The following is a 27797-nucleotide window of genomic DNA, read 5'->3' as shown; positions in this document are numbered from 1 at the left end:
TCATTTTATATTCAAAATCTTCCTCTCCTTTGACTGTACTGTCACATATAGCAAAGAGATGTGAGGGGGAAAAAAATTGTCTGTAAGGCAACTGGCTGCAACAGCAGCCCTTCCCTGCTACTCTGTTGGCAGTCTCAAATCAGGGACCATAAGCTCCTCCCCCTCAGCAGTCTGCCAGCTGAAAATGAAAACAGTAAGGGCAATGACTGCGTTCTTTGCAAGATTAAAGGGCTTCTGTCACCCCACTAAAGTGATTTTTTTTTTTGGGGCTAGTTAAATTAGTTATATAGCGATATATGAAAATATAATTGTGTTCCTTACTTTGATCCAGCAGTTTATTCAAAAAACGAAGTTTTATCATATGCAAATTCGGTCTCTACCAGCAAGTAGGGTGTCTACTTGCTGGTAGCTGCTGCAGAAATCCGCCCCCTCCTCTTGTTGATTGACAGGGCCAGCCGGGATCTCCTCCTCCGGCCAGCCCTGTCGGCGTTTCAAAAATCGCGAGCCTGTGTTGAATCGGCGCAGGCGCTCTGAGATGAGGAGGCTCGTCTCCTCAGAACTCCCTCAGTGCGCCTGCGCCGATGACATCACCGAAATAGAAGACGTCATCGGCGCAGGTGCACTGAGGGAGTTCTGAGGAGACGAGCCTCCTCATCTCAGAGCGCCTGCGCCGATTCAACACAGGCGCGCGATTTTTGAAACGCCGACAGGGCTGGCCGGAGGAGGAGATCCCGGCTGGCCCTGTCAATCAACACGACGAGGGGGCGGTTTTCTGCAGCAGCTACCAGCAAGTAGACGCCCTACTTGCTGGTAGAGACTGAATTTGCATATGATAAAACTTCGTTTTTTGAATAAACTGCTGGATCAAAGTAAGGAACACAATTATATTTTCATATATCGCTATATAACTAATTTAACTAGCCCCAAAAAAAAAAATCACTTTAGTGGGGTGACAGAAGCCCTTTAAGCCTGTCAAAATTTTTCTTCTGATTACATCTCAGTCGTTCAGCATTTCTTTAAAGCAACCTAAAACATGTTAGGTGTGTTTTTGCTAAAGTCATTTGACCAATTAGAATATGCAAGATCATTTTGATCACATCTATTGCATCTATTCCCTTAAAAAACTGAATCGGGACCTCTCCTGGAGTTGGCACATGCAACTACATTTGACATTTATGGGATAGGAGGTATCAGAGCATGCTTGCCGTTCTCTCCTCCTATCTGTTCTAGGAAGGATGATTGGGAGGAACATTGCGACGTCTGAGAAAAGTGAGACCCCAGAACAGATGTCTCCAACTTGAGGTGAAGTTCCTCCTCACCATGGGCCAGAAACCAGGAGAAAGCCCACAACTCATTGAATTTTGTACTGGAAGCAGTTTTCGAAACCAGTGAATTGTTAAAGACTTGTGTTTAAAATTATTTCCTCTGAAACGTGGAATTAGTCGTAGACACGTAGTAAGATATTTTGCGTTTGTATCAGGACAGGAGATAATCCACCCTTTCTCATTGAGCATATTTTCTCATTAATTTGAATCAGCATTCCCATAATATAATGTTATGGCATACATAGGATTGGTGGGGATTCAATCTCTAGCGACCCTGCAGATCCCAAAAATCAAGGCAGGTCCTCCTAGCTACCCACTGTGTATAGAACTGCCACATAGCCGAGTTCAGCTGAATGTGCTGTAGTTGTCTGCACAATGGGGGCCGGGTATTGCTGGGGATGGAAACACCAGCCAAGCTCTGTAGCCCCTTTTTCTTAGGATTGAAGGGGTTCTAGTAGTGCGAGCCCCAATTTTTCATTATTTATCATTTATATATTTTTATCATCAAATGGGCACATACCCTTAGGCTGGTTTCACACGGGCGTTGCGGGAAAAGATGCAGGTGCGTTGCGGGAACATGCACATTGTAATGCGTTTTGCACACGCGTGAGAAATATCGGCATGTTTGATACCCAGACCTGAACCCGGACTTCTTCACAGAAGTTCGGGTTTGGGTTAGGTGTTGTGTAGATTGTAGAACATGGTGATAAGGGAAAATAATAGCATTCTTAATACAGAATGCATAGTACAATAGGGCTGGAGGGGTTAAAAAAAATAATAATAATTTAACTCACCCTTATCCACTTGTTCGCGCAGCCCGGCTTCTCTTCTGTCTTCTTTCTTCAGGACCTGGGTAAAGGACCTGTGGTGACGTCACTGCGCTCATCACATGGTCCATCACATGATCCATCACCATGGTGATAGATCATGTGATGGACCATGTGACGAGCGCAGTGACGTCACCACAGGTCCTTTTCCTCACAGATGAAGGCAGAAGAGAAGCCAGGCTGCGCGAACAAGTGGATTAAAGTGAGTTAAATTATTGTACTATGCATTCTGTTTTAAGAATGCTATTATTTTCCCTTATAACCATGTTATAAGGGAAAATAATAATAATCGGGTCCCCATCCCGATCGTCTCCTAGCAACCGTGCGTGAAAATCGCACTGCATCCGCACTTGCCTGCGGATGTTTGCGATTTTCACGCAGCCCCACTCACTTCTATGGGGTCTGCGTTGAGTGAAAAACGCAGAATATAGAACATGCTGCGATTTTCACGCAACGCACAAGTGATGCGTGAAAATCACCGCTCATGTGCACAGCCCCATTGAAGTGAATGGGTCCGGATTCAGTGCGGGTGCAATGCGTTCACCTCACGCATTGCACCCGCACAGAAATCTCGCCCGTGTGAAAGAGGCCTTATTCTGCCTTTATGTTCGGTACCTGCCAGAAGCGGTCACAACTATGTGATAATGCCATGAAAAAGCATATGAGTGGCGCATGGCTGTGAGCCATTTCAGTAGCTGTTTATGTTCTGTCCTCAGCTAATTAGAACTCTATATACTCTCTGGTAATTTAGTTATTCTTATTAATTATTCTTCAGAGGACATATGGTAATTATGTCAGATGTTTTTTTGTTTTTTTTATACTTTTTAGGTTTTAGTAATGAAAATATGTTGTTAAGATTTGCTGCTTACAGCCAGGAGAAGACTGATCATTAGGCTAGTGGTGAAGGGCAGTGGGTTACCCTTTAAAGCACCCTTTGCAAAAACAAAAATAAAATGCCAGTAATTAGTGCTTCTTAACCCTTTGAGGACATGGCAGTGTTCAGTTTTAGTGTTTTTGACTCCCTAACTTCCCAGAGTCATAACTTTTTTATTTTTCTGTTCACATATAAGCCATATAAGGGCTTGTTTTTTTATGGGACAATTTGTACTTTCTAATGGCACAATTTACCGTAATATTGCATATGATTCCAAATGAAGTGCAATCGGAAAAAAAAACACAATTCTGTGTTTTAATTTTACGGCATTCTCTATCAGTACCTTCACCCTCCTGGTTAGTGTTATTATGGCAATGCCACATTTATATAGTTTTTCTTGTGTTTAAAAAAAAAAATGTTGGAAACGTTTCATCGTCATATTCTGACCATAACTTTTTTATAGTTATGTTTACAGAGCTGTGTGATGGTTATTTGTTTGTGAGGTGACATGTAGTGGGGGTCCAGAAAGGGTTAGAGATGGATTTTCCAGTTTGCATCAACAACCTTTAAAATAATCATTTATGAAGGCAGCTGTAATTTTTTAATGTACCGTTATTTCTTTTACCTTTTATTGCACCTATCTTCCTTTCTGGGCTGTTGTCACATGACCATGTCCATGCAGCTTCTTACTTCTATGTCCATGGGCTTGCCAAAGCAGCAACAGGGGCAGTGATAGGGGAGTGTCTATGTAACTAGATGGGTGGGAGGAGATATAAACTAGCTGGGTGTTGCTAGGGTTAGTGATAGGGGAGTGTCTATGTAACTAGCTGGTGGGAGGAGTTACAAACTAGCTGGGTGTCGCTAGGGTTAGTGATAGGGGAGTGTCTATGTAACTAGCTGGTGGGAGGAGTTACAAACTAGCTGGGTGTCGCTAGGGTTAGTGATAGGGGAGTGTCTATGTAACTAGCTGGTGGGAGGAGATATAAACTAGCTGGGTGTCGCTAGGGTTAGTGATAGGGGAGTGTCTATGTAACTAGATGGGTGGGAGGAGCTACAAACTAGCTGGGTGTTGCTAGGGTTAGTGATAGGGGAGTGTCTATGTAACTAGATGGGTGGGAGGAGATATAAACCAGATGGGTGTTGCTAGGGGCGGTGCCGGAGCTGTGGCAGAGAAAGGAGAAGTGCATCATGGGTTTGATTGGATACAGGAATTGGAAGTGCTACATACAGGATGGAAAGAAACCAGAGTGGTTCATTTACATGGTGAATACGGGTCAGGAGGGTCTAAATTGAAAGAGCATGGAGAAGATGTACCTGAGCATATCTGTTAACAAACATAGTAATCCTGTAAAACCCCTTTAAGGAGCACTTGTCAGTATGATCAACCCTATAAAACCAGACATACTGTGTTCCAGGGAGAAAAAAAGACTTTTAATTTATATGCAATTAGGGCTTCAGTGTGTCAAGTGGTGGCCTAGCCCCATGTTGCATCTCTGCTCCTCAGCTTTTCAATTCTGGCCACTTCGCTTAGTGCACTGATGCCCTAATTTGCAGAAAGAATAACAGAATTTGTATTTTTGCAACGCTCCAACTCATTTTAAATGGCAGTGTCAACCCTACCAGGTACTATGTCTGGTTTAACAGGATTGATCCGGCTGACAGTTGGTTTTTGAATGCATTTATTTGCCTAAAACAAGTGTATCATTGCTCTAGTGTTGTGAAGAGGCCCATGACCTTGGGACCTGACAATACTTCCTGCTAAAACACCAGCAGATCACTGCAGGGTCAGGCTAGGAAGGGTTTCTATCACTGAAAGAATAGTACTTAAAACTTATAGGGTCATTTATCAAACTGTCATAAAGTAGAACTGGCTTAGTTGCCCATAGCAACCAATCAGATTCCACCTTTCATTTTTGATAGCTCCTTTGGAAAATGAAAGATGACATCTGATTTGGTTGCTATGGGCAACTAAGCCAGTTCTACTTTATGACAGTTTGAAAATGACACCATTAATTTTTAATGAATACATATGTAAAATTAGCAAAGATGAAACCAAGTAAGGTCTAAGCACACTAGATGCAATCCGAGCAATGAAATTAAATGGTGTCAGCAGGGTAAACAATATTCATAAAAACATATAAGATAAACCATGTGGGCATACCTCTTAACTGTCCCGGATCTGGCAGGACAGTCACAGATTTCAGTATCTGTCCCCCGGTCCCGGAACGGGGCGGTATGTCCCACTCTCAGGCAGCTGTCTCTGCTCCCATGGGACGCAGAGACCGTTGCCTGTAATGATGAAGCAGAGAGCCGTCAGCGCTCCACACTGCTGGTCTGTGCAAGGGGCGGGGCCGGCTGGAAGTAAGCTGTGTTCCTCCTCCTACACAGACCAGCATCTCCGTGTATCCTGCTGCTTCTGGGGAGGAACCAGGTGAGTATGTAGAGTTTTTTTTTTATTATTCCTGTGAAGGGGGCATATACCTGGGCATTATACTGTGAGGGGTCACATAACTGGGCATATTACTATGAGGGGGCACATATCATGGCAAAACTACTGAAAGGGGGCACATATGAGGGTAAAACTACTGTGAATGGGCATATTACTGTGAGGGGGCATATATCTTTGCATAACTACAGTGAAGGGGCACATATAAGGGCATAACTACTATGAAGGAGGCACATATCTGGACATAACTACTGTGAGGGGGCACATATCTGGGCATAACTACTGTGGGGGGCACATATCTGGGCATCCCTAATATGAGGGGGGAACATATCTGGGCATCCCTAATATGAGGGGGGAACATATCTGGGAATAACTGCTGTGAAGGAGGCACATATCTGGACATAACTACTGTGAGGGGCCACATATCTGGGCATAATCTGTGAATGGGACAGAATGTGAGCATAACTACTGTGTGGTGGCATAACGGGGGAATAATTACTATGTGGGGGCTTTTAGGGGAATGGGTGGGATTAGGTGTATAGTTATCTTTTGGGTGGAGTTAGAGTTGTGGCCTAGTGCGGAAAAAATTTGCACACCGCACGTAGTTTCCCTCTTCCTTCTGTTCAAAAGTTTGGAGGTATATGTATGTGGGTGGGGAGGAGGGGACCCTAGATATAGCTGATAGACACATCTGACCCTACACTGACCCCTAGCAGTCCTAAAAGGTTGAACTGTATTTCCATGCTGGAACCCATCCATGCTTGCACCCTATTATTGCGTACACTGTCCCGACGCATTTCCCTCTAAGTGCGGGTTCAAAAACCCCAAGCAGGATGCAAGATTAAACAAGGCAGGGGAGCAGATGAGGAGCAAACAATAGTCCAGACCCATGATAGGACCACTCACTTCCCCAGCGCGCCAGAGGGTGACAGTTACCCTCTGCATAGGAGCTGGATATGCAGAACAGTAGGATATTTTTAATCAATACCATTTGCAAATGTGCTTATTTTTCTTTATTATTTTAGATCTACTGGAGCAAAACAAGAACAAAAATGAGTTGAAAAAATGTATATAGGCGAGAGATGTCTACCGTTAATGGTGAATTTCATGGAGCAGACATTTTAGCCTTTTCCACTCTCTCCCTGGTAACTGTTGAGGTTTACGCTGTAGAAGTCCAACAGACCTAAAACGCCTAACTATTTTTGCATGTAGACTATGTACACAAATAGCTGCTGATATTATTTTTACACCCAGAAACCAGAACTAAAACTGACCCTCTGCACTTCTGCATCCTAACTCCACTTTGTTAAGTTGCACTTGACTGGTACTCGTCATTGTGGATCTGCCTTTTTCAGTTTTAATTCTTCCTGGATTTTCTGTCGGCATCAGTGTTTTTTTTTATTAGTGATGCTGAGATTTTGACGTGGACAGCTGAGAATGGGTGAGTAATTTGATTCTTAGGCGATACATATATTCATATATCTGTTGTAATCCCCAAAATGTGTCAATTTACTGTGTGTCTCTATAAACCCTGTAAATCCATGCTGAATTCATTGGCAGCTTGGTGAAGTAGAACTAAAATAGAATATACTTTTCGTAATTAAGGGGCAGTAAGCCACGTACAAGTACACACTGAATACATTATCTATATTGTGTAAGTAGATAAACACTGAAAAGAGAACAGTTGGGACCTTATAGGCTTTTTATGTCAGAATATGGTTTGCAATGAAAGCCATTGAGACCTGTAAACAATGCAGGAGAAGGTTTGTATTTTTGTGGGCAAAAATTCAGTAAAACTATAAATTACACATTTATATCTGCTTTTTCTGACTTCAGTTTTACATGGGAGTAGTTATCAGTGCAGTGACTGGAGGACGCACCTTTTCTTCGCTCAGGGAACGCCCTGGTATTGAGGCTCCTACCTGGTGGTAGCTGGGGTGTCCTTGATGTTGAACAGTTGTCTGAGTGCAAGGCAGGAGGGCAGATGTCGTGGCCAGCGGATGGATGGTGGATTCAAAAACCAGGCCCATTTGTAGTAGTGAATAAAATCTTTCTTTTCTGAACCAAGTGATAGGAGTAGTAGTACAAACCATGCAAAAGGCGTGGTTTTAAAGTATATCACTGCGTAGTCTTTCTCTCAAATGCACAGTAAAGGCAGCAACAATGATGGAGGTAGTAGTACTCCCTGACTCTCTCTAAAGGGCACTTTGTAGTCTCACCAAAATAACCACATGCATTCAATTAGGTTCTAATTAACTCTTCCTGCAATTTCCAGACTGATTGGTGCAGATCTTAGACACTGATGGCTAGTCTGTCTCAAAGTGCGGTAGATGCCGGAGGCAATAGTGCTTTTCACAGCAGTAAAGTCTTTTATGCCATAAACGAGCGAATACTTTACTGACTTTGGGAGAAAAACGGCTGGCACTCGCTATGTGGTTTCACATCAAACAACAATTTATTATACCTATACCGCTAATTCAACAGTAAAATACATGTTATATAAAACATAATAGTTAAAAATCCCCCTAAAAGATAGATAATAAAATACAATATACTGTTATATTGGGTCATAAACCGCACAAGAATGAAGTCTCTTGGAAAGATGTGGTATTTCTTTGCCTGTTTGGGCAATGTGTGTCCAATTAGATATAACAAGGATACTGTCACTTTAAATGAAATGAAAAAATGCAGCCAAGTCCACAAGCTGTATTAGGTACTGCTGGGGGATAATATCTCCCTCTCTATGATTCTCTTCAGCAGTTCTTATTTAGGTAAGTCTTGTAGATTTCAGTTTTTGGATATGTAATTGATTTGCAGGGTAATTGTACAGCTTACCCACCCAGACGAAACTCCGGCCGTCTGCTTAGATCGCTGCTGCTCGCTCTCGGCGTCCCCCGCTCTCCGGCGTTTAGCACGTGATGTGCCTGAGTTATCGCGGGATTTGAAAGTTTCAATCCGAAGATCTGGTGAGAGCTGCAGAGTAAGTATAAGAATGGAGCGCTCCACTTGTAGAAAATACTTCAAATTTCGTCGGTCATATCCAGAAGCTTCTTGTTGGCAGGGATATAACGCTAAACGCGTTTCGAGGACTTCAATCCTCTTCCTCAGTAGCTATATCCCTGTTCTTGAATCCCCTCCTTTTATATCATCCTCAGCAGTCCCCAAAATCTGGGCTGGAATCACTTTTCCTCCTAATGCGGTTTTTAGTGCGTTTCTGTTGCGGTTTTAAAATCGCATATGCGTTTTTTATGGCATCGAAACCGCAACCTCTTGTTTAGTATAAGTCTACCCAAACACAGTTATTCTCCAATGTAAAAACACATAATAATAATCAATATATAAAATTTATAAAAATAATTAAAAACAGTTTACAATATATCCCAGGAGATCAGTACTTTTTAAATAATCAAGAACTACATGATAGTATATAACAGATACTAGCTTATAAATGACGTCTATGTGGTAAAGGGCCTCATCCTCCATAAATTCTGTTCTTATCTATCTTACAATGTTGGTATTAATCTTGGAGAATAACGTAGATGGTGGCGTGCACATCAAACAAGAGGGGACCACAGTGCCGCTAAACGGCCAACCGTGTGATTCCCAATTGAATGAGGGGCACACCACCTAATCTATAGGAATCCAAAAATTTCCAGTTCTGCATTTAAGCCAACTGGTATCAAACTTCCAAAGTTATATATTTGTTTGGATTCTGCCCTGGACATCCGCTCGATGTGGTTTCCACCTCTCCAGTGTTTATCAATTTTTTCTAGAGCTACAAAGGACAGACCTGTAGGGTCTTGTCCATGAGCTTCTTTAAAGTGCCTTGAGAGTGAGTGTTTATCGTACCCTTTCTTAATATTGGAAATGTGTTCCGATATCCTCACTTTCAAGGCCCTTGAAGGGGGGGTGACCTGGTGCTCTGGCGTCGTTATATTGACGACGTTCTTTTAATTTGGAAGGGAGATCAAGATAGTCTTAATAATTTTTTAACAGAACTCAATGCAAACAGCTTGAATTTAGTTTTTACCCAAAATATTAGGACGACAGAAATAGAATTTTTAGATCTTTCAATTACGAGGGTAGTGGATAAATACATTTGCAAGACATATCAAAAACCTTCCGCCCGGAATGCGTTTATCCTGCATTCTAGTTGTCATCTGCCCAATTGGCTGTTAAATGTACCCTTCGGACAGTTCCGTAGACTAAAACGGAATTGTACCGAAGAGGCCCAATTTGAATTAGAAGCAATGCACCTGAGGGATAAATTCCTGGCTAAACAATACCCAACCAATATACTAGAAGGATCATTGGAAAAAGTTAGGAAACTACAGAGGAGCTCATTATTAACTGTTAAAACAGCAGAGCAAAATGAAGTAGATTCCCAATTCAGGATTATCCTTCCATATACAACACAAAGAAGGAAGGTGGAAGAAATCATTAAACGGCATTGGCACCACCTACTACAAGATAAAACAATAGGTAGGATGATACCAATCAGACCACAAATAATATATACTAGAGCAGCCAATTTAGGGATAAAAGTAGCTCCATCGATTAAAACTAGAAAGAGAGCTACATTGAATACCGGGAGACTAACTAATTTGAAAGGTTTTTATAAATGCGGACAGTGCATCTGTTGCAAAACTACAAGAATTCCCAGGAATACTAAGACGGTATCTTCCACACAAAATTCTTTTGTGTGGGAGATTGAACAATTCCTGACATGCAACTCTGTGAGCGTGATCTATTTAGCACAATGTCCGTGCTCAAGACAATATATTGGACGGACGAAAAGGGCCTTGAAAGTGAGGATATCGGAACACATTTCCAATATTAAGAAAGGGTACGATAAACACTCACTCTCAAGGCACTTTAAAGAAGCTCATGGACAAGACCCTACAGGTCTGTCCTTTGTAGCTCTAGAAAAAATTGATAAACACTGGAGAGGTGGAAACCACATCGAGCGGATGTCCAGGGCAGAGTCCAAGCAAATCTATAACTTTGGAAGTTTGATACCAGTTGGCTTAAATGCAGAACTGGAAATTTTTGGATTCCTATAGATTAGGTGGTGTGCCCCTCATTCAATTGGGAATCACACGGTTGGCCGTTTAGCGGCACTATGGTCCCCTCTTGTTTGATGTGCACGCCACCATCTACGTTATTCTCCAAGATTAATACCAACATTGTAAGATAGATAAGAACAGAATTTATGGAGGATGAGGCCCTTTACCACATAGACGTCATTTATAAGCTAGTATCTGTTATATACTATCATGTAGTTCTTGATTATTTAAAAAGTACTGATCTCCTGGGATATATTGTAAACTGTTTTTAATTATTTTTATAAATTTTATATATTGATTATTATTATGTGTTTTTACATTGGAGAATAACTGTGTTTGGGTAGACTTATACTAAACAAGAGGTTGCGGTTTCGATGCCATAAAAAACGCATATGCGATTTTAAAACCGCAACAGAAACGCACTAAAAACCGCATTAGGAGGAAAAGTGATTCCAGCCCAGATTTTGGGGACTGCTGAGGATGATATAAAAGGAGGGGATTCAAGAACAGGGATATAGCTACTGAGGAAGAGGATTGAAGTCCTCGAAACGCGTTTAGCGTTATATCCCTGCCAACAAGAAGCTTCTGGATATGACCGACGAAATTTGAAGTATTTTCTACAAGTGGAGCGCTCCATTCTTATACTTACTCTGCAGCTCTCACCAGATCTTCGGATTGAAACTTTCAAATCCCGCGATAACTCAGGCACATCACGTGCTAAACGCCGGAGAGCGGGGGACGCCGAGAGCGAGCAGCAGCGATCTAAGCAGACGGCCGGAGTTTCGTCTGGGTGGGTAAGCTGTACAATTACCCTGCAAATCAATTACATATCCAAAAACTGAAATCTACAAGACTTACCTAAATAAGAACTGCTGAAGAGAATCATAGAGAGGGAGATATTATCCCCCAGCAGTACCTAATACAGCTTGTGGACTTGGCTGCATTTTTTCATTTCATTTAAAGTGACAGTATCCTTGTTATATCTAATTGGACACACATTGCCCAAACAGGCAAAGAAATACCACATCTTTCCAAGAGACTTCATTCTTGTGCGGTTTATGACCCAATATAACAGTATATTGTATTTTATTATCTATCTTTTAGGGGGATTTTTAACTATTATGTTTTATATAACATGTATTTTACTGTTGAATTAGCGGTATAGGTATAATAAATTGTTGTTTGATGTGAAACCACATAGCGAGTGCCAGCCGTTTTTCTCCCATTTTATTTATTTCTCTGGACTGATTGAGTGAGCAGTCTTTCGGCTAGAGCACCCCGACCTTACTGAGGAGGGTGGTGAGCTATCCACATATCTTTCCATTTTTCAACTTTACTGACTTTATCTTGCACAGCCTGGATGGTTCTGGAACTTCTGATAAGTATGGACTTTTTCCTTAAGGTGTACTCTGGTAGTGGTTGCTCCTTTGGCAGCTGTAGTCTCGGAGACACAGGTTCTCTGCACATGGGCCTGGTCTGCAGGAACTCTCTCATACATGTCCTTCCTGTAGCTCTGCTCAGACTAGACTCCCTAACCAGGGACCATCACCCTGGTAACCCAAAAAAGTCTTCCTATGTTAACCATCTGTTGCCCATACATTGCTGTTAGGATCACACAGTGCATAAATCACAAAATATAACTTGGCAACATTAAATACTTTTGGCAATAATTAGCCCGTTGCATCTCTGCAGCCACGTTGCAAAAGAAACGACATGTCTTATACACCATGATGCGGCATGCACAAGAGCAGTAGACGTGTTTTGTGGATCCACGGTTTGTGTACCGCAAAACACTTATGGGCGTGTGAATGCCCCTTACATGAATGAATAACCTTCCAGCAGAAGATAAATAAATGTACTGTATGATCCGTCGGGTGGGTGAGGTGAAGCTTCCAATACTACCAGTGTTCCATAACTGTGTCTGTACTTGCTTTTTTCAGGGAGTGTACAAGCTGTGAAAGGGGAGGCCAGTGATGAAGATGAGGAGACAGAGTATTTTGATGCCATGGAGGACGCACCAGCCTTTATCACAGTAACAACTGACCCCAAACAGCACAGGTATGCGCAATGCGTTTTGCAAAGCTGCACGCTATTCATGACCATGGCCACATTGGACAGAACAGGGACATATCGGTCATGACACATGCACAATTCCAGGCTGATCTCCGCTTACTGCTCTGATGTAAACTGGGAGTTCAGCAAAGGTGAAGAAGACAGATGTCTAATCTGATTCTTCTCACACGTCACAGGCACGGCCTGTAACTGTTCCACAGGTTTTATTGTTTTGCATTTTTTTTCCTATAATATTTCCCAGAGAGATATTTCTTGTATAGGATAAAATATCCAGCCAGGGAATTAGTAGACAACAACTGCCTTCGTGTCCTGAGGGCTTTCTATTGACATGCCACGGTCCCAGAATTCCTCACGTCTATGTATAAACCAGGGATGGGCAGTTTTCACAACTCCATATCAAGGCAGTTGGAGTCTTAAAAAAGTTCTTATCCCACGTGTAATCTGGCATTGGGGAAACAATTTATGAATAGATGACATTTAATGTTTCAGTCTGACAAAAACATATTTTAGATTTTATTTTTATTATTTTGTCCCTTTTCCTCTTTTGTTTTGCACTAAGTATGTAGTTTACTATGTACTTACTATGCTGCTATTTTGTCTTATCTGCTGTTATCGTGATCCTAATATTAAGAGCTGACTGTATAGCACAGGTTATAGTATAGCTGGCCATACACCTGTACACTGTGTGGAACATGTCTGTTTAATGGGGGGTGGGGAATAAGCTGATACTAGATGATACTGGCGGTGGCCTCTCCAACAGGAATAAAGGATCGGGTATGTTAAAACCCATAACAGATTCTTCTTTCCGCTATTTGCTATTATGACACCATACATATAAGAATGATGATAATATTAATATTAATTATAAAATTAGTGGTTTTCACTGACCAGTCTAACATGTATGGCAAGTTTAAAGGGGTTTGCCAAGATATTTCAACTGATGACCTAGGTCATCAGTATCTGATTGGTAGGAGTCTGACCCACTGGACCCCCACCGTTCAGCTGTAGCAATAGCGCTATAGCCTTCTCTTAACTCGTCAAGCACAGCGTCGTACATTGTATAGCGGATGTGCTTAGTATCGCAGCTCAGCCCCATTCACTTCAATGCGGCTAAGCGGCTTCTAGGCCATGTGACCTATGAACTTGACTTCACATGGTCTAGGCTAAGCTGCGAGTGCTGGTGCCTTCTCAAACAGGTGATCGCCGGGGGTCCCGGCTGTCGAACTCTCCTGATCAGATACTGATGACCTATCCAGAGGATAGATGTCAATGGAGAGAGTTACACATGTGAGTTCTCTTAATTCATGACAGTACAAGACTGGGCCCTGTTAGGCTACATGCACACGACATGTGATGGACGTTTTTTTAACGGCCGCCACATGTCTATTTTAAGAACAATGGTAGTCAATGGGATCATTCACACGGCAGTTTTTTTTGACGGCCAGTGAATAATGGACGTCAAAAATTAGAACATTTTCTATCTCGTCTGTTTTCACTGACCGACAAGCCCCCATATAATAGGACTATTTTTAGCGTCCGTTACTCAGAAAGGCATCAGTGAAAAACCGTCCATTAAAAGCTGACAGTGAATCCTGTATACAGCTGACAGGTTCTCTTTAATCATGTGCATGGAATCGAGCACCAGACCATGGCTGGGTGCTGTAAATTCGGAACTGCAAGCTCATTTTTCCAGAATAGACTTGACATTTAAGATAAAACACAGACATGTATACAACTACACACCTTATCCAAGTATAATAAGCATAATGAGGAAGATTTACTAATCCTATCTCATATTCAGACAGCGTCAAATTAAACTAGACAGTTTTAAGATCTCTAACTTTACATCACCTATTGGTTGGATTAATTTGCAACAAAACTTTGGCGTATCTTAAGCCTTACTCTTTCCACCTAAATCATGACCTTTCCTGATAAGCCATGCCCCTTGTTTATTGTCTAAAAAGCATAATAAATGGTGGAAATTAAGCCCGGATTTCCTTGCGTTTAGGTTAGTAAATCTCCCCCATTGTGTCTAGAATGTAATATTTTGGGTCATCAAATAGGTCATAATTAAAATGAAGTAGCACTCCTTTTTCCCTGCAGTTTTTTGTTATAGTAATGTATTTGTATATGTATTGGCAGGCGTTCTGGTAGCAATCTGAGCAGTGCAAGTGGAGGCCACCCCGATGATTGGCATCTAGAAGACAACGTAAGTAGAGAACTGATTGTAGGAAACCAGCACAGGTGTACTCCACCCAAGAATGGGTCAGATAGCACCCATATTGTCAGACAAATAAGTCACAGGGGCCTGATGAGATACACCCAAAATTATTAAAAGAGCTTAGTGGTGAGCTGGCAAAACCGTTAACAGATTTATTTAACCAATCATTAGTAACAGGAGTCGTCCCGGAAGATTGGAAATTGGCAAATGTCGTGCCCATTCACAAGAAAGGTAGTAGGGAGGAATCGAGCAACTATAGACCAGTGAGTCTGACATCAATAGTAGGCAAATTAATGGAAACCCTATTAAAGGATAGGATTGTGGAACATCTAAAATCCCATGGATTGCAAGATGAAAAACAACATGGGTTTACTTCAGGGAGATCATGTCAAACAAATCTTATAGATTTTTTTGACTGGGTGAATAAAATAATAGACGGTGGAGGTGCAGTAGACATCGCATATCTAGATTTTAGTAAGGCTTTTGACACTGTCCCACATAGAAGACTTATCAATAAACTGCAGTCATTGAGCATGGACTCCCATATTGTTGAGTGGATTAGGCAGTGGCTGAATGACAGACAACAGAGGGTTGTAGTCAATGGAGAACATTCAAAACAAGGTCATGTTACCAGTGGGGTTCCACAGGGATCTGTACTGGGACCGATTTTGTTTAATATCTTCATAAGTGATATTGCAAAAGGCCTCGCTGGTAAGGTTTGTCTTTTTGCTGATGACACAAAGATATGTAACAGGGTTGATGTTCCTGGAGGGAAACGCCAAATAGAAAAGGATTTAGGAAAACTAGAAGAATGGTCAGAACTCTGGAAACTGAAATTTAATGTGGATAAGTGCAAGATAATGCACCTGGGGCGTAAAAACCCAAGGGCAGAATATAGAATATTTGACACAGTCCTGACCTCAGTATCTGAGGAAAGGGATTTAGGAGTAATTATTTCAGAAGACTTAAAGGTGGGAAGACAATGTAATAGAGCAGCACGAAATGCCAGCAGAATGCTTGGATGTATAGGGAGAGGTATAAGCAGTAGAAAGAGTGAAGTGCTTATGCCGCTGTACAGAACACTGGTGAGACCTCACTTGGAGTATTGTGCGCAGTACTGGAGGCCATATCTCCAGAAGGATATAGATACTCTAGAGAGAGTTCAGAGAATAGCTACTAAACTAGTACATGGATTGCAGGATAAAACTTACCAGGAAAGGTTAAAGGACCTTAATATGTATAGCTTGGAAGAAAGAAGAGACAGAGGGGATATGATAGAAACTTTTAAATACATAAAGGGAATCAACTCGGTAAAGGAAGAGAGCATATTTAAAAGAAGAAAAACTACCACAAGAGGACACAGTTTTAAATTAGAGGGGCAAAGGTTTAAAAGGAAGTATTACTTTACTGAGAGAGTAGTGGATGCATGGAATAGCCTTCCTGAAGAAGTGGTAGCTGCAAATACAGTGAAGGGGTTTAAGCATGCATGGGATAGGCATAAGGCCATCCTTCATATAAGATAGGGCCGGGGGCTATCCATAGTATTCAGTATATTGGGCAAACTAGATGGGCCAAATGGTTCTTATCTGCCGACACATTCTATGTTTCTATGTTTCTATATGCAGATCTTGCTGAAATTTGCAGGAGCTATCCACAAAACTATTACTTTGATCCATTTTCAGTGATTGAACATTGAGGTGGCCATAAACAGAAGTTATAGCTTTCCATCTCATTGGTTTGAAGAGTCATGTATGTCACTGTCTGTGGCATAGGGCACCAGACATGACTGATGCTGCTTTTTTCTAGAGGAATAGAAGTCAAATAAAATAATCAACCATTAACAGTTAATCCCCCAGCCACCTAGAATGCATGACTGAGGGGTCAGGCATCACCAATGCACATTTTTTTAGAGGGATTTCCTCCTGAGAATGTATTTATCCCGCCAAATCAATGTCTAGCACCATCCTAAATTAATTGACACCATTCTTGAACCTTGTTAATTATAAGAATAATTACTCTATATTGCATTACAGGGAACTGTAGCACTAAAGGGCAATGTCTGTCTTTTACATGTGTTTTTTAGGTATTCTATAGCTCACATGAAAGCAGCTACTATGACTCTAAACGCAAAGATCTCTTACCTAGAAAAAGGAGGAGGACCCGAATTCCAGACAAACCAAACTACAGCCTTAATCTCTGGAGTATAATGAAAAACTGCATAGGAAAAGAGCTATCCAAGATCCCCATGCCTGTAAGTGAAATACCAAGTCTACTTATATACAGTATGTATAATAAGTAGTAATATTTCAAAAAGTGAATGAACAAAAGAGAAATCTAAATTAGATCTATATTTGGTGTGACCAACCTTTGCCTTCAAAACAGCACCAATTCTTCTACTTGCAGTTTTTGAAGGAATTTGGCACAGAGGTTGTTCCAAACATCTTGGAGAATTAACCACAGATCTTCTGTGGATGTAGACTTGCTCAAATCCTTCTTTCTCATCTAATCCCAGACAGACTCCAGGATGTTGAGATGAGAGCTCTGTGAGGGACATATCATCTGGACATATCTGGACTCCTTGTTTTTCTTTACTCGAAAGATAGTTCTTAATGACATTGGCTGTATGTTTAGGGTCCATTCACACGTCCGTAAGTGTTTTGCGGATCCGCAAAACATGGACACTGGCAATGTGCATTCCGCAATTTGCGGACCGCACATCGCCGGCACTATAATAGAAAATGCCTAATCTTGTCCGCAGTTGCGGACAAGAATAGGACATGTTCTATTTTTTTGCGGAAACGGAATCACAGATGCGGAAGTGGGGATCCGCAAATGCGGATGCGGACAGCACATTCCGGCCCCATTGAAAAAGAATGGGTCTGCACCCGTTCCGCAAAATTGCAGAACGGATGCGGACCCATTTGTGCGGACGTCTGAATAGACCCTTAGGGTTGTTTTCCTGCTGCAGAATTTAAATTTTAACTATTAACACTTCTATTTTTGAAAGTTTTCTTACTTTGCAGCATTTTTTCCACACCTGCCTAAATCTTTTGCACAGTACTGTAAATGTATGGCATATATCTTTATTCCAGCTTGTATAATATTTTTTTTCTAATCTATATAGATTCAGTAAAACTTTACTACTGGAATTGTACTATTATTCATCAATTCATATTCAGATCCCCCTCTAAGGCTACTTTCACATCTGCGCTTTGCCTTTTCACTATTGAGATCTGTCTTAGGATCTCAATAGTGGATGAAAACGCTTCAGTTTTGTCCCCATTCATTGTTGATGGGGACAAAACTGACCTTAACGAAACAGAATGGACCAAATCCAGATCCATAACGGATCCGCAAAAAACACTAGTGTGAAAGTAGCCTAATATGGTTCAAAATGTCTGGGTGGTCATAATCTTATACTGGGCATCCTATAAAAATCCACTTGGAACATACTGTGTAACTACTGGGCATATTGGAAAATGCAGATAGAAGACCATCATTATCCCTGGTGAAGCTGGGTGCAAAATCATCTGCACTTTCAAACACCATTAGGGGCTGAACAAATGGATATCATCCAGTCACCTTTACTCCAAGAGACTTGCTATCAGCAGGACTGGCCTTGTTCTTGATGGTGCCCTGCACAGTACCTCTCTTGGGACCCCCATTATGGTGTTCTGCCCTAAGGTGTCCAAGTAACCGTACCACGAAATGGCTTTATATACGCTGGCCAAATAACATTTCCATATAAATTCTTAAATAACAATACTATTGTATCGCCATGCACTGCAAAAATAATATACCGTACAGTGCCTAACCAGCAATACCACACAATGTGTAAATACAGTAAATACTACCATACAAAAGGTAGACACGTCATTGGAAATTACCACCTAATTTTCTAATATAATATATAGGGTGAGTGTCAGGGCAAAGACCCCTACTCTGATTTATGCTGAGTTCCAAATTATTATAGCAAATAGGTATCGAGTACTCGGAAGAATTGAATAATACAATCATCAAGGCTGTATTCAAACAAGTCTATGTTTATTTTTTTATGGCAGAGACATACATTTCAGAATACAGGAAGTAGCTATATGTCACACAAAGCAGTTTCCATTTCTTGAGAATAGCAAAGGTGGGGGGCTAAGTTACTCCTTCCAGCAAATTGCAGATATTGACATGCAAAAAGTCTCTGATCTATTAGCTTCAAAAAAGGTCATATAATGTAAAATGGCCGCTGCAGACACAAAGATGGAGTCTCATCCCTCACAGTGAGTCAAAAGTCTCAGGACACCCTTTTATTTCAGAAACAAAAGGGAAAATCAAATATCTGAAGTAATGGGTAAGGAGGCCTATCTTTTAGGCTATTTCTGGAACACGGCCTACATTTTGATTGCCGCAATCAGATTTGCAAGATCTCTTGTGATTCAAAAGTTATCAACACAGAAAGTTGCAACAACAACTGGGAACGTTCCCTGTGAGGCACAGCTATTTGATGTGTTCATTGTGTTATCCCTGGTGCTGAACACGGAACTTTGAACCTTGACGTTTTGAACTTTCTTTTGTTTCTGAAATAATAGGGTGTACTGTATAATGATAATAATTATCATCATTATTATCACTATATTAATAAAAACGCCTCTCTAAAGCATATAACAAAACCAGGTGCAGCAGTGCTTTAGTGTAACCTAATTAGTGTAGCGTACTAGCTGTTATGCATTTCATGCTACCTGTACATTGTTTCTTTCCCATGCCAGCGCCTTATGTTGAATGAGAACCTCAATGCGCCTTGTTAAGGAGGCAGAGCTCTCGATAACGGCCGCAGTGTATGGCTGTGTGTCATCTCTGTTCAGTGCTCTTTTATCCTTTTGTTCTGTACGTGTGTAACGTTGTAGCCGCTGTTGACACCATTATTTCCTCTTTTGTCTAGTGTTCCAGCTGTTCTCCTGGTCTTCTAGTTGTGTACGTGTATGTGCCTGGTGAATGGGTTTCTTCTCAGCAAAGGGCAATTATACTAGATGTGCTATGTGGTTCTTCTTTTTACATGTGCTGCTGCCCTTGTCTTTCATTTTACTTTGAAGAACTGGCTTTTTCCTGTTGCTGTTCTTGTACGTTTCTTCTCTGATGTGCTCGGGAAGCTTTTATTTTTTCAGTCGTTGCCTTGACCTATGGGTAAAATAAAACACTATAAAGTCAGCCATACTTGTACAGATTCTACATTCATAGCATTTAATGATGAAGTTCATAGTGGCACGTCCATAGAAATAATGTCATGTACCGTATTTTTCGCTTTATAGGACGCACCTGATGATAAGACACACCTAGGTTTTTGAGGAGGAAAATAAGAAAAAAAATATTTTGAACCAAAAGGTGTGCTTTTGGTGGGTTTTGTACTAATGGTGGTCTGTGGATGACACTGTTATGGGGGATCTGTGGCTTATGCTTTGTTATGGGGGATCTGTGGCTGACGCACTGTTATGGGGGAATCTGTGGATGACTCGCTGTTATGGGGGAATCTGTGGATGACGCACTGTTATGGGGGAATCTGTGGATGACACACTGTTATGGGGAATCTGGATGACGCACTGTTATGGGGGATCTGTGGATGATGCACTGTTATGGGGGATCTGTGGATGACGCACTGTTATGGGGGATCTGTGGATGACGCACTGTTATGGGGGATCTGTGGATGACGCACTGTTGTGGGGGATCTGTGGATGACGCACTGTTGTGGGGGATCTGTGGATGACGCACTGTTGTGGGGGATCTGTGGATGACGCACTGAACTGTTATGGGGGATGTGTGGATGATACACTGCTATGAAGGATGTGTGGATGACACTGTTATGGGGGGATGTGTGGATGACACTGTTATGGGGGGATCTGTGGATGACACTGTTATGGGGGATGTGTGGATGACATACATATAGCATCTTATGCTGGTCCCCCTCATGGCCCTATGTATCACAGTATTACATTATTAATGTGTCCCCTCATGTCCCTGTGTGAATAGTGACCCTATTAAACCGGGCCCCGCTCACAGCAGTCTTTATATTTTTATCCTTATCGGCGCAGGCAAAGGTAAGGCCATTAACAGAGTCCTGCTTGCGTGTATACAAGATGAGCTCCATGAGCTCCATGAGCTCCATTACTCCAGTGCCCAGCTCATTACCATCACCATCCACATTAATAACCTTAAACTTGTTCTGGTGGTTATCTGGGACAGTTTCTTTATCTGGACAGCTACAGCAGCTACCCATTGCTTCTTTAGAAGACCATGGGATCAATAGACCTGGCCATTATTCTCCCTAGCCTCTTCTGCAGCATTAGGACGTTAGTCTCGTACCATGATGACAGCATGCCGTATGAGTTCTTAAGCAGCTTTCTAACGGTTCTCCATGGGGGACCGGGGAGGCTCTGCTCCCAGCCCGGACTCACTCCCCGGGCTCCAGGCCGCCGGCTGGACCGACGCTGCTGGCTGTGCGGAGTCTTTATATGTAGAGTTTATTTATTAAATGCTCAAGCAGTTGCTCCCTCTTTGTTAAACTACGGTAATCGTCTGTAGTAGTACTCACTAGCTCACTCAAAGCAGCGGTCAGGGCGGCAGCGTAACGTCACTCACTCACTCACGCTACTGCTCTGCCAGCTTCATTAATCGAGTGGGAGGAGCATGACCGAGTGATGTTACGCTGCCGGCCTGACTGCTGCTTTGAGTGAGCTAGTGAGTACTACTACAGACGATTACCGTAGTTTAACAAAGAGGGAGCAACTGCTTGAGCATTAAATAGACTTTACATATAAAGACTGCTGTGAGCGGGGCCTGGTGTAATGGAGTACAGTGACTGCACCGGGCCCCTTCGCTAGTGCAACAGCAGTTGCCGGTCTCCAGCCCCTCCTCCCACCCCACTTACTGTAACTGATACATCGCAGGCCGCGCTGTGCTGCATAGTGGCTGGCGATGTATCAGTGTGTCAGCCATGTAAAAATTGCACTATTCGATTTATAAGACACACTGCAATTTCTCCCCCACATTTGGGGGGCAAAAAGTGCGTCTTATAAAGTGAAAAATACGGTAATTGTCAATTAATGTTTGTTTGTTTTTTTAAATCCAAGCGAGAGCGAGTATTGTGTAGAGATGCACTCTGTGGAAGTTTGATACCTACTGAATGTGTTAGGAAGAAGTAGGATACAGATGGAAACGAGTATGAATGTAGGATCAGACTACACATGGTTTGATTGTAGTTGGTAATTATGGAGGCACATAGGTCCGCATAGGAGCTCTAGACAAAACCGCAGGATGACTTTTTCAAAATGTACAGTGGTTCACATAGGTGTTTACTGTAAAAGAAACTCTCTGGCATACAGACCATATCCCATACCCAACCACTTGTATGGACCATTTTAGTCTTTAAAGTAGTGGAATAGGATTAAAGGGAAATGCAGAAAAACAGAGCATCCTGTGTGAAATCCTACCTGGTACCATGGTGTTTGAAGGCAGCTCTATTTGTTTCTGTCTTCTCCACACTGTAAGGCCTCATGCACACTGTGGCGAAACCAACCTCGCCACTGGGTTTTGGAGAGGCCTGTTTACCAGCCTCTTGCCTCAGGATTATGGCCCATACTAACTTTAAAGGAGAAGACAGACCGGCCGCACAGCTTAAATCTGTCTTTGGAATTGTATTTTGTTATGTGAGGGTACCCAGATAGCTAATTGTATTGTATTTGTGTATTCTGAGTGCCATTCACCTAATGATATGCACTCAGACTTGAGCTATCTGGGGCTATGTTAAATGTCTGTGTTTGCTGTGGGGGTGTGACATTGTGTGTTTGGGTGGTGATTTCTGTCCTGTTGTATCCACATGTGTATTGGCGATTTCCCTTTGTCCTGAGAGATAATTGAATTGCTCCTCGGGTGTCTCCAGGGCAGAGAGGAGGAAACCATGATGCATTGTAGGGATGTGTTGTGTCTGTGTATCCTGGGTGCTACGTATCTGTCCTGTGTCACAGTCTTCCTTCTGGTCCCCTAGGGGCGTGTCCACCAGATGGGGACCTGCATAAATACAGGCGGGTAGCCCTTAATAAAGTGTTCCTGTTTTATACCTTCATGAAGTCTTGGCTCATGTTTGGGGGATGGAATAGCTACACTCTTGGGGATTGCTATATCACAATACTCCCCTGAGTATAAGCTCTTGTAAGAGCTTGCTCCTGGTTCCTGTCTCTGGATTTAGGAGAGGTTCACCCACTGGAGCCTGGAGCCTTGTCGTAGGTCCAGGGTGGGTAGGAGACGGCGAGACCTCCACCAAGCTTCGGCGGTTCGTGGGGTCTGCAGTGCTGACGGTGTCAAATGGAGTGCTTGGAGTCCTCTGGAAGCACTAGGAGCATCTATCGACGGAGGTACCCGGTCGGGGTGCTAGGCGTTCCATTACACACACGACCGTTGTTTGTTTCTGCGTCAGTTCCACTGATTTTAGTGTATCTGATGCGGACCTATTCATTCCTATGGAGCCGTTGAAAATGCGGATAGTCCACCGTTTGTTATCCGCGTCTGTGGTTCCAGTCCGTTAAAAAAAATATAACCTGTCCTATTATTGTCCGCGAAAAACGGTTACCGTAGTTTAACAAAGAGGGAGCAACTGCTTGAGCATTAAATAGACTTTACATATAAAGACTGCTGTGAGCGGGGCCTGGTGTAATGGAGTACAGTGACTGCACCGGGCCAAGTCAATGGGACTGCCAAAAATGCGGATGCACAAGTCAATGGGACTGCCAAAAATGCGGATGCACAACCGTCTGTCATCCGCGTCTATTTTTGGAGAATCAGTTGCCTGGTGACCAGCATATATACCAGTACCCTGGGTGGGGATATTAAAATGACACTTTTTTTTTACCTTCCTTTTTTTTGGGCGGTCCACCCAAAAAAAACGGAAGACACACGGAAACAAAAACGGCAACGGACAACGGATCCCCAATTTGATCCCCATGAGTCCTAAGGCTACATGCACACGACCGTATGTTTTTCGCGGTCCGCAAATCCGTATGCCATCCGTTTTTTTTTTGCGGATCCATTGTAAAAATGTCTAAAACGGCCAAGAATAGGACATGTTCTATTTTTTTTGCGGTGCTATGGAACGGACATACTGATGCGGACAGCACAGTGTGCTGTCCGCATTTTTTGTGGACCCATTGAAATGAATGGGTCCGCATCCTATCCGCAAAAAAAACGGAACGGACACGGAAACAAACAACGTTCGTGTGCATGTAGCCTAAGAAGAATCCATTCATCATAAGTGCATCCTCCGGCAGCGCAGGGGATATCAAGACCAGTTTAGGCAAACAGACTGACGAAGGATACACCTAACTTTTGACGAGGCCTGAGCCTCGTTATAAATTAGGTGCATCCTTCAGCAATTGCTAGCGCAGAAAGTGCTGGTCTTAGTAAATCTCTCTCTAAATGTCTTAAATGACATTGACTGAGAATGTCCCACATGGTTGAAGCAAAAATGCAATTGCTCCAGTAGTCAGGGCTGGTGCAAGGATTTTTGCCACCCTAGGCAAAAGCTAATTTTGCCGCCCCCTTGATTCCACCCATGGACCGCCCTTTGATCCGCCCCTTTTCTTGTCGTCACCTATTCAATGATTGTTGGATGCAACATTTTACTTGACCAGCTAATTTTTGATATTCTACAGCAGTCCCATTACAATCCCCCCTCCCCCCCAATCAGCCTTTCGACCACATAATAAAAATAGTAAAATAGAACATTTAATTAAAACATTTTAATTGTAAACATTTTCTCATATGCAAAGCATAAAATAGCAGCATTGCACATATATCAAGTGCCAACCAAGATTTCCAAACATAACATAAAAATTACAATATAAATAGAAATATTAAAACAGTATAGAACAGGTTCCCTACTCAACAGCGGACGCGTGGCGTCACGACACATACACCGTATATATATCCAACACACGTACACATAAATACACCATATACATGGTACACATACATAAATACACTATATATACAGCCCCGATGAATTTAGCCCAATTCTCTAAGTTCCCCCACATTTTCCTGTACTTGCTATACAGCAGCACGTACATCTCACATCCAGGGCCTCCAGGTGACGTCTCCTCCAATGTACATCTTCTCTGTCATCATCTTCTCCATTCGGTCCGGACACTTCTCTCAGCCGCCTCGTCTCTGCAGAGTGTGACACACAGACATCTTAGTGTCCTCACTTTTCTATCATCATCCCCCAACCTGGAGTCCCCACAGTGTTATCCTGCTGTTCACTGTGCCCCAGCCCCAATACCACAAATACTATCCTGAATAAAAAATTGTGCCCCCATAGTAATAGTGCTCCTCATAGTCCCGCCAATAGTAATTCCCTTCTAGAATGCCCTCATTAGTATTCTTGCCCCCCACACTGCCTCACATTATGTAATTTGCCCCCTACACTGCCCCACATTAAGTAATATTCCCCCCACACTGCCTCACATTAAGTAATTTGCCCCCACACTGCCCCACATTAAGTAATTTGCCCCCTACACTGCCTCACATTAAGTAATTTGCCCCCCACACTGCCTCACATTAAGTAATTTGCCCCCACACTGCCTCACATTATGTAATTTGCCCCCCACACTGCCCCACATTATGTAATTTGCCCCCACACTGACCCACATTATGTGATTTGCCCCCCACACTGCCCCACATTAAGTAATTTTCCCACCACACTGCCCCACATTAAGTAATTTGCCCCCCACACTGCCTCACATTATGTAATTTGCCCCCCACACTGCCCCACATTATGTAATTTGCCCCACATTATGTAATTTGCTCGCCACACTGCCTCACATTATGTGATTTGCCCCCTACACTCCCCCACATTATGGGATTTGCCCCCTACACTGCCCCACATTAAGTAATTTGCCCCCCACACTGCCCCACATTATGTAATTTTCCCCCACACTGCCCCACATTATGTAATTTTCCCCCCACACTGCCTCACATTAATGTGCCCCCACACTGCCCCACATTATGTTGTCTGCCCCCCACACTTCCCCCCACTAAGTAATTTTGCCCCCACACAAGTTAATTTTGCCTCCAGACTGCCCTCCATTATGTAGTTTTCCCCCTCCCCGTATTGTGTCTCTGATCCTGTACAGTTTGTACTTGCCGGCTGCGAGAGCATGAGTTCAGTTAAGTTCAGTGTCTTCAGCGCGCAATCCCGTCCTGCAGCGCGTGATTGCGCGCCGAAGTGACTGAACTCATGCCCGCGCAGCCGGCAAGTACAGGATCAGATAAGCGACACAAGTACAAGCGGGCGGGTGCTAGTGGTGTTGGGAACTTGGGTCCGGCGGGTGACACCCCATCAGACTGGTGTCACCCGGTGCTGCACCCACCTCGCAACGCCACTGGCGGAAAGACTCCAGAGCGCCAGCGCCCCCAGCAAGAGTGCGCTCTACGCGGTGGCCTACTCTGCTTATGGGTAGCGCCAGGCCCTGCCAGTAGTTCATGCAAATAGAATAATCTTCTGTAAAGAATTCCAATTCCAGTCATGGCACTTTTAATTTTTTTTTATTGTGGCTATACATTTGGAAGCTGAGAGGCAACTTATTATTTGCATGCATGCATTACTGCAAGGGCAAGAAAAACATGGGGTAGATTTATCAAAAGTGGTGTAAAGGAACAGTGGCAACTAGGGATGAGCGAATCGACTTCGGATGAAACACTTGATTCAAATAATAGTTTGTTTGAATACTGTAGCTCCGTACAGTAATAGAATGTATTGGCTCCTATGAGCCGAAGTTATTTTGAGGCGAGACTTCGCATAATAACTTCATAAATCAATTTCTACTGTAAAAAAACATTTCCCGAACTGGGGTTTGGTTCCAAGTGGTACCTTGAATAATTTCTATTTCTCGCCAGTCGCTGATTAGTAACTCATGCACATGCCAGATGAAGGAAACTTAGTAAAACACCTGGGAAAAACTTCTAATGAGGCAGACAAGGTCAGCGGCGCAGACTCTTTGCCGAGGAGAATGTGACAGCTTAACAGCATGGATTCTTTTTAATTTAGAGGATTTATTGCACAGGGTAGAGGCTGGAGAAGCGTCTGCAACAGATGAAATATTTCAGACAAAAATAAAAGTGAGATTTCAGCAGTGGAGGCAGGAGCTGCGATGAGCTCAGGGTATTATTTGTTATCTTCTATTTCTAGTCCGGTGTCTTGCAGGGAGGAGAACTTTCCTAACATCTCCTCCGTCTTTGTTCCTGACTGGGCTGTAAGTTCTGTCACTTATGCTATATTGACAGGATTTATTTAGAGAGAGAACTATCCTCTTAAAGGGGTTGTCCAATTTATTGGAATATTTGCCCAGTGTCACTAAATGTGTGAAAATAAACCCTCCCCATTTCCACCATTGCTGCTCCGGTCTTGAACCTCCAGTCTGGCTTTACAGGCTGCAGTGGTGACATAGCTGCATCACTGACCTCTGCGTTCTCATGGCATATACTTCTCAGGCCAGTGACTGCTTGCAGTGCACACCTTCCATTTACTGCTAATGCTGCAGCCTGCAAACACAGACCGGAGGTGAGGACTGGAGCTGCAGCATTTAAACCGCAGAGGATTCAAAGGGGTCTCCGAGATTTCTTAACTGATAACCTATTCTCTGGAAAGGCTGTGCCTGCAGTAATATGCCCAGCTGTTCCCCCAGTAGTATGCCCAGCTGTGCCCCCAGTAATATGCCCAGCTGTGCCCCCAGTAATATGTCCAGCTGTGCCCCCAGTAATATGTCCAGCTGTGCCCCCAGTAATATGCCCAGTTATGTGCCCCCAGTAATATGCCCAGCTGTGCCCCCAGTAATATGCCCAGTTATGTGCCCCCAGTAATATGCCTAGTTATGTGCCCCCAGTAATATGCCCACCTGTGCACCCAGTAATTGCCCAGCTGTGCCCCCAGTAAT

At 42.9% G+C, this 27797-nt stretch overlaps 1 protein-coding gene across 5 annotated transcripts in view; it reads left to right on the top strand.

Annotated features, from left to right (window-relative positions):
* OSBP2 (oxysterol binding protein 2) overlaps positions 1–27797 on the top strand; it is a 299539-nt gene that overhangs the window by 223244 nt on the left and 48498 nt on the right. For 4 of the 5 annotated variants that reach the window (XM_040415995.1, XM_040415996.1, XM_040415997.1 and 1 more), the window contains 3 exons: positions 12479–12596; positions 14754–14820; positions 16916–17083. In XM_040415995.1, the coding sequence (XP_040271929.1) occupies positions 12479–12596; positions 14754–14820; positions 16916–17083 (353 nt within the window). Of the gene's footprint in view, positions 1–6545; positions 6914–12478; positions 12597–14753; positions 14821–16915; positions 17084–27797 lie in introns of those variants that run through there. The other variant, XM_040415998.1, reaches the window with a different exon arrangement.

This window comes from Bufo bufo, chromosome 2 (assembly GCF_905171765.1).
Source record: "Bufo bufo chromosome 2, aBufBuf1.1, whole genome shotgun sequence".
Classification (NCBI taxonomy): Eukaryota; Metazoa; Chordata; class Amphibia; order Anura; family Bufonidae; genus Bufo; species Bufo bufo.
This window is presented reverse-complemented; position numbering and strand designations above follow the sequence as displayed.